The sequence below is a fragment of the Hipposideros armiger genome, unplaced genomic scaffold, assembly GCF_001890085.2.
Source record: "Hipposideros armiger isolate ML-2016 unplaced genomic scaffold, ASM189008v1 scaffold_138, whole genome shotgun sequence".
Lineage (NCBI taxonomy): Eukaryota > Metazoa > Chordata > Mammalia > Chiroptera > Hipposideridae > Hipposideros > Hipposideros armiger.
Genome location: NW_017731488.1, coordinates 730,110 through 736,485, shown reverse-complemented (window position 1 = coordinate 736,485; position 6,376 = coordinate 730,110). Strand labels below are relative to the sequence as shown.

The following is a 6,376-nucleotide window of genomic DNA, read 5'->3' as shown; positions in this document are numbered from 1 at the left end:
TTTGCTCGGCCCACTCTAGGCCTCACTGTTGCTGTGACACCACCCTCGATGCCAGACCAGGGTGATGTGTGAGGGTGAAATGGCAGTGGGTGTGGAAAGTAGTGTGGGATCGAGGGAGGGAAGGAGGGCAAAGAGAAGGAGGAAGGCGTGATTTGTGATTTGTTCTCTAAGGGAAAGAAATGGCTTTCATTTGTAGCATTGGCCAATTCCCATGATGTAAATACTTCCACCAACAAGATGTCACTGACCACTGAGCTGAGAAGAGCTGGGCACAGTCGCTTTTGTGAACCAGTAGGGCAGGACCCAGGGAAAATGACTTAGCCAAGAGCGTGGGGACAGAGTTAGCCCAAGAACCCAGGTCACGTGGCTCCCAGCCCTGGGCTCTGCCCACTGGCCCCAGCTATGAGGTCTTCAGCAAGGACTTCCTGGACCCTTCCCAGGACTTCTTCATGTCCAGGCAATGATCCTGAGGTCATACCACTCAGCCCGTGGGACCCCGCAGGACAGAGATCTGGGCACCAGGATTCTGCTGCTTCCCAGGTGGTCACCGCTAGTGCCCAGCACTTGCCACCAACCTGAAGTCCCGGGCAAACCACTCACAGGCCAGAGAAGGAGCGAGGTGTATCGACTTTCACCCTCTCTTCCTGGAAGACTTTGACAAACGGAACACGGGTAGCATTTGAAGTAACACACAGGCGGACTTTTACTACTAAATACTATATGAGTATACAAAATGCATAACTGAACAACAGCTAAAAAAATAGTCCAAGAAATGTGAAATACACATTTTTTGAAATGATAAAAATGTATCCATGAAAAATATAAAATGTTGCATATATATACAATATATACTTATATATATATATAACATAAATGAAAATTGTAAATAAGAAATGTGTACAACAGTGAGCAGGCACGGCAGCGGTCGGGTCGTTTACACAGCATCCAGCATCCACTTTGTTCTGGCCGACCCGCTCCGTTATTTACATCTGGCATGGAGGAAGTCCGTGAGAGAGAGAGTGTATCCACCATCGTTTCTTTCAAAAGTCCTTTGCACTGACAATCAAGAGTGTTCCAGTTCACTGAGGAAAGGGTGAGAGACCCTTGGTCTGAAGTTGATGGGATAACCAAGAATGGGAACCGGAGAGTAGTCGAGCCGGCTTTGGGAGAGCTGGCCCGCCCCTACCAGCTGGATCGGCAGCCATCAGGCTGACCTCAGAGAAGGGGCTTTGGGAGGAGGAAACAGTCTGTTGGGTACGTTAACCAAGACGACACTGTCTCTGGCTGGGCAGGCACTGGCAGGAGTTCAGAGAGTAGATTCAAGCATGAAATGGGGGTTCCGATCAGGACGCCGCCCAGGTCCCTTCCTGGCCCTGACATCTGTGGGTTTGTGACTCGAGGGTCTCTTCCCTCACGGAAGGCATTCAAGTAACAGCACTGAGGCATGAGGAGAGGTTGTGTGTGGCGCGGGACCACTTCGCAGCAGGCTCCTTGACTGGAGCTTACCGCCCAGGGTCCTCACAGCTCCTTAAGGATGATCTGAATCTTGCCGTCGAGCTCCCCCATGTCCAGCAGGAAGGCAACATGGTTGCTGTAATGCTGAATGATGTTGTTGTCCATGTTGACCAAGATTCTGGAAGAGAAGAGGAGGTGTGGGTAGACTGGCCGAGGCCCCGCCTTTTCAGGGCCTCTGAGGGACAAGGATGATAGCAATGGTTACTACCCATTAGGTGCCTCCAACATTTCAGGTGCCTCACGGACTCTCTCTCTGACCTTCTCTGACCTGCATGGGGGTTGTTCACTGTCCCACTTTATAGGGGATGGCACAATGCCCAAGTGGCTGAGCCACAACTCAAACCCAGGCCTGCCAGTTACCATGCCCACCTACTGTGCCAGGTTGCCTCTTCTAGTACACAGAAGTGTGGACACTTTTGAGCAACTAATGTGTAGATTTGGGGAAGACGCAGTGTTCCTTAGTCACCAGGCCAGACCGAGGACTCAGGCACAGGGTGTGAGTTCAAATGGAGGAGGTGTGGTGGGTGGACCAGTGTGGTTTGGGTTCAACAGGAGACTGCGATGTGTCACTCAGGCGTGCCTGCCTGAGCCAGAGGCAGGTGCCACACCAGCCCACTCATGAAGCTGAACTCTCAGGGACGGTACAATAGAACTGAGGAGCTTGGTTCGCTCTCCCCACACTTTTCAGGGAAGGACCTGGGCCAACCTGAGAAGGACGGGGCCTCCATGGCTGCGGCCCTCTGCAAGGGGGCAAAGCCAGAGTGTATGCCAAAGNCGTCCTCCACAACTAGACTGAAGAACAAAACGACAGCAACTTGTTTGTTCCCCTTCCCCCAATTCCCCAGCGCTGTTCCCATCCCCCAATTCCCTAATAAAAATCTTAAAAAAAAAAAAAAAAGCCCTCCTAGATCATCGTTTTTTAAACGGATCTATAGCATTCCCCCTGTATGGTGATACCATAAGTTAAGGCACAAATGCCCTCATTGGAAATTTAGGTTGCTTTAAACTGATTAATAATATAAATACAGTGGCAGCCAACATAGCTCACAACTTGTATACGATCAAGATTATTTCTTTATATAATTAAATCTCAATAAAACTGGGAAAAAAGAGGAAACCTTGCTTAAAGTGAAATTTCTAAGTCAAAAGGTACGTCAAATATTTAAGCTGTTTTGTTATTTGTGACTGAAATGCCCTTCAGCACAGGGATCATTTGTCTTCCTGCTTCTCTGAGGCACTTGTTCCTCCTCACCCTTTGCCATCACTGGGTGTGACCATTTAAAAAAAATCTTGCTAACATGTACCATATTGTTGCTCTTTGTACTTTTGCGATGGGAAAGTAAATTTTATTTAAAACAAAATCAACTCTAAGATGTTTAGAACTTTTGAAATATTTTTCCCACCCTCCATGCCACCACTAATATAACTAATTCCACTTTTCTGGGTTCCCACCCATTTTTTTTTTTCAGATGTATCAATTTGTACACAGATATCGTCATGGCACATACCAACTTTCAGGCTTTATTTTACTTTTGTCACTTACCTTTTCAAAACCATGGCCATGTGGCTTTATGATCTTTCTGTTTGTCATCGTCCGGGCTGACATAACCGCAGACTGGGCTGCAGTTCCCGTAACTGGGCCCCTGTTCTTGGGCATTTAGGCCATTCTTTTTCACATTGTAGCTACCTCCATGGTGTGTCTCTTTATGCATAAAGGTTTTCCATTATGTTAAATAATTTTCTTAATTTCTGAGTGATGTGAAGCCTGGGTCAAAGTGTGCAGACATCTTCCAGGCTTTCGCCTAGTACTCCTGCTTGTACTCCAAAATGCCTGCACCCACTGACAGGGCTGCCAACAATTTAGGGGTGAGACTGCTTCCTCTTCACCCCAGCTCAGATCTTTCTCTTCTTCCTTGAAGCTTTGTGCCCAGCTGAATTAATTTTTCTTTGTCACAGTTTCTTGAGACAGGGCACGGTGGGAAAGCATGGGCTTTGGAGACCGGTGGCCCTGGATCCACGTAGTAGGTGCTCAATAAATATGTGTTGCTTGCGTAACAGTTACTAGACAGCTACTATGTGCCAGGAACCTGAAATGCTATTCAACTATGATAACCACTCTGTTGTTGAAAGATTTCTTATTTTTACTTTATAGAGGAGGAAGGCGGGCTTAGTCCCTGGTGAGATGAATGTTGCTGGGCAAATTATTTAATATCTCTGAGTCTCAGTTTCCTTGTGTTTGGAATGGAGGTGATAATACCCATATTGCTGGGCTGCGGGAGGATTAAATGAGCTAAGTGTGTGATGCACATGGCACGTGTTCTCTACATGGTGGGTATTATTTTTAGTTATTTCAGGCAGCCCTTCCATTTGACCATTTGGGAGTGATATTGCTTAATAGTCATTGAATGTCTCCTTAGGCATAAGGTATGGCCTTTTATTTATTTGAGAAGAGTTTCTTATTCTGTTTTAAAATTTCTTTCTATTTAGGGCATTATAATATCAACGAATGCCTTGTGAAGCAGTCGCCAAAGATGTCAATGTCTTGTTTTAAATCAAAAACTGGCCGTGGATTAAAACCGACATCAACAGCCCCAGGACCCGGTTATTACAACCCAAATGATCACACCAAAATTCCGAAAAAGACTTTTATCCCGTGAGTCCTGATTGTTCTGATCTTTCTGTTGAAAGGTGGTTCTGGGGAGGTCCCCAACATGGCTAGAAAAGGAAGGGGTGTCACTGCTTGGCAGGATGCAGTGCCAGGTCATTCTTTAGGGGGTCTTTGTTGACACATAGTAGGTGCTCAATAAATACATAGTGACTGTATATTTACTGACCAACTACTATGTGCCAAGAACTTAACATTTTATCGATTATCATAATTACTCTGTTGGAAGAATTATTTTTACTCTATAGAGGAGGAAGCTAGGCTTCAGGGAGGCTGAGAGATTTGCCGAAGTCCACACAGCTAACTTAAGGTGCCACTGGGAATTATACTCAGGACCTCATGGATCTTTCCACATCCCCCATGATGTACTGTGCTGTACTCTCCTGCTATTGACATTATTCTGTCTTATAAGATCTCCGCTGGGGTGACAGGACGTACAGAAGCAGTGGAGCTCTCATAGTTTTGTACTGAGAGGTTAAAAGCCTAGACTTTGGAGTTGGTCAGACTTGCTGGATTTGAACTTCAGCTCTGCTGTTTTCATGCTGTGTGACCTTGGGGACTGTATTAACCCCTCTGTCTTCATCTATAAAGTGGGAACAATTGATGCCTCATAGTTGTTGCTTTCAGATTGAAAAATATATATTTGGCATATGTATAATAGGTGCAAATGGCGACTTAATATTAACACACATTTAAAAAGTGAACACAGGGATTTATGTTACCGTTTTTTTGGTTTTTTTTTAGCTGAGCCATCCTGCCACCTGTTGGCAGCTCAGCTCGGGCCGGGAATCAAACTGGCGACCCTGTTGCTCAGAGCTCACACTCTTGAGCGAGCTCTTAACCCACTGAGCCACTCAGCGGGCCCTGTGTTACCATTTTTAACATCCTGTACATTTAATGTTATTTTCACCTAGGAGGCTGAAAAACTCACAGGGTTTATTTATTCCTCAAATGGTTCCAGAACTTTCAGAAATTAAGGTCAGTCCTCGTGTCACCATCTAAGACCTCACCCCTGTACAGTTCTGTCCAGGCAGGACTGTCTACTGGGAGAGCAGACCAGCAGGGCTGGGACTGAACGTGTAACCATGTGGACACCTTCAGAGAGGTCAGGCAGGTGGCTGGCCTCATAGCCACAGTGGATCGAAAGTCCAAGTAACTCAGGGAAGCTGGCAACATTGGTCACACTCTGACCATCAGCCCTGGGGGAGGAGACGGGAGTTAGGGAGTTAGGGAGCTAGGGAGAGGAGCATGTCAGGAGCCTGATGAGTCCAACATAGGACCTGGAGAAAGAATTCCGATCTCAGGGGAGTAAGTCCCTTCTGCCCTTTGGCTCTTGGGTCTTGACATCGACTTCCCAGGCTGCAGGGCTCAGGACTAGGGCAGGGAAGTCTCCAGGAACAGGCCCTCTCCAGACATCAGGGACCTCCTGCCTCGGGGTCAGCTTAGGGCACCAGCGCACACCACCTTTCCTCTACTCTACCAGCCAATGGAGTGGACATGAGGACAGCCTTTGGAGCTAGCTGACCTGAGCGTGAACTCTGACTCCGTCCCTAACAGACACTTCTCCTGGCTGAGCCTCAGTTTCCATGTTATTAAGTGGAGATAAGAATCTTACCTCACGGGGGTTCTGTGAGGATTAGATGAGAAAGTGCTTGGAAATAGCTATTACTAGGATAGCTGCTATTATTCTATGTCCTACAGCCATATTAGGATATAGGATATAGCTGTTGTTTGGCATGGCAGCTCAAGCCCTCAGCCCGAATCTGGAAGCTTCACCAAGGCAACCGTGAAAGGAGAGTGGAGAATCCTTAGTGTGTAGCTACTTTCCTCGGAGAAGTGTCATTTATTTGGCTTTGCTTAAGTTTGGATGAGTGGTTTGAAATATTCTCATTTTATGGCACTTGGCATCTGTCAGTCAACAGGCTCTGTATGTTTCTGGTTCTGTGCTGGAGGCTGTGGGGCTGCTCAGGTAAACAGAACACCATATACATCTTCAGCCAGGCTCACCTGAGAGCAACTCCGGAGCAGGCAGAGGAGGTGCACCAAAATCCTGGACTATGTGGCCACACACAACCCCAAGAACAGTCTTTCCAGCTGGGCAGTGCAGGGATGCTGGCATGTCTGGAGGTGTCTGGGGTTCCCTGGCTCCCTGTGATGCTTCATGAATGATGGATCCTTGGTTAATAAGCCTTGGAA

General features: G+C 47.1%; 1 protein-coding gene across 2 annotated transcripts in view; it reads right to left on the bottom strand.

Moving 5' to 3' along the window:
• Positions 1-677: 677 nt before the first annotated feature.
• Positions 678-6,376, bottom strand: part of GRHL3 (grainyhead like transcription factor 3) — a 58,199-nt gene continuing 52,500 nt past the window's right edge. For both annotated transcript variants that reach the window (XM_019650146.1, XM_019650147.1), the window contains exon 16: positions 678-1,633. In XM_019650146.1, coding sequence (XP_019505691.1) covers positions 1,519-1,633 — 115 coding nt within the window. In that variant the 3' untranslated portion in view covers positions 678-1,518. The remainder of the gene's footprint in view (positions 1,634-6,376) is intronic.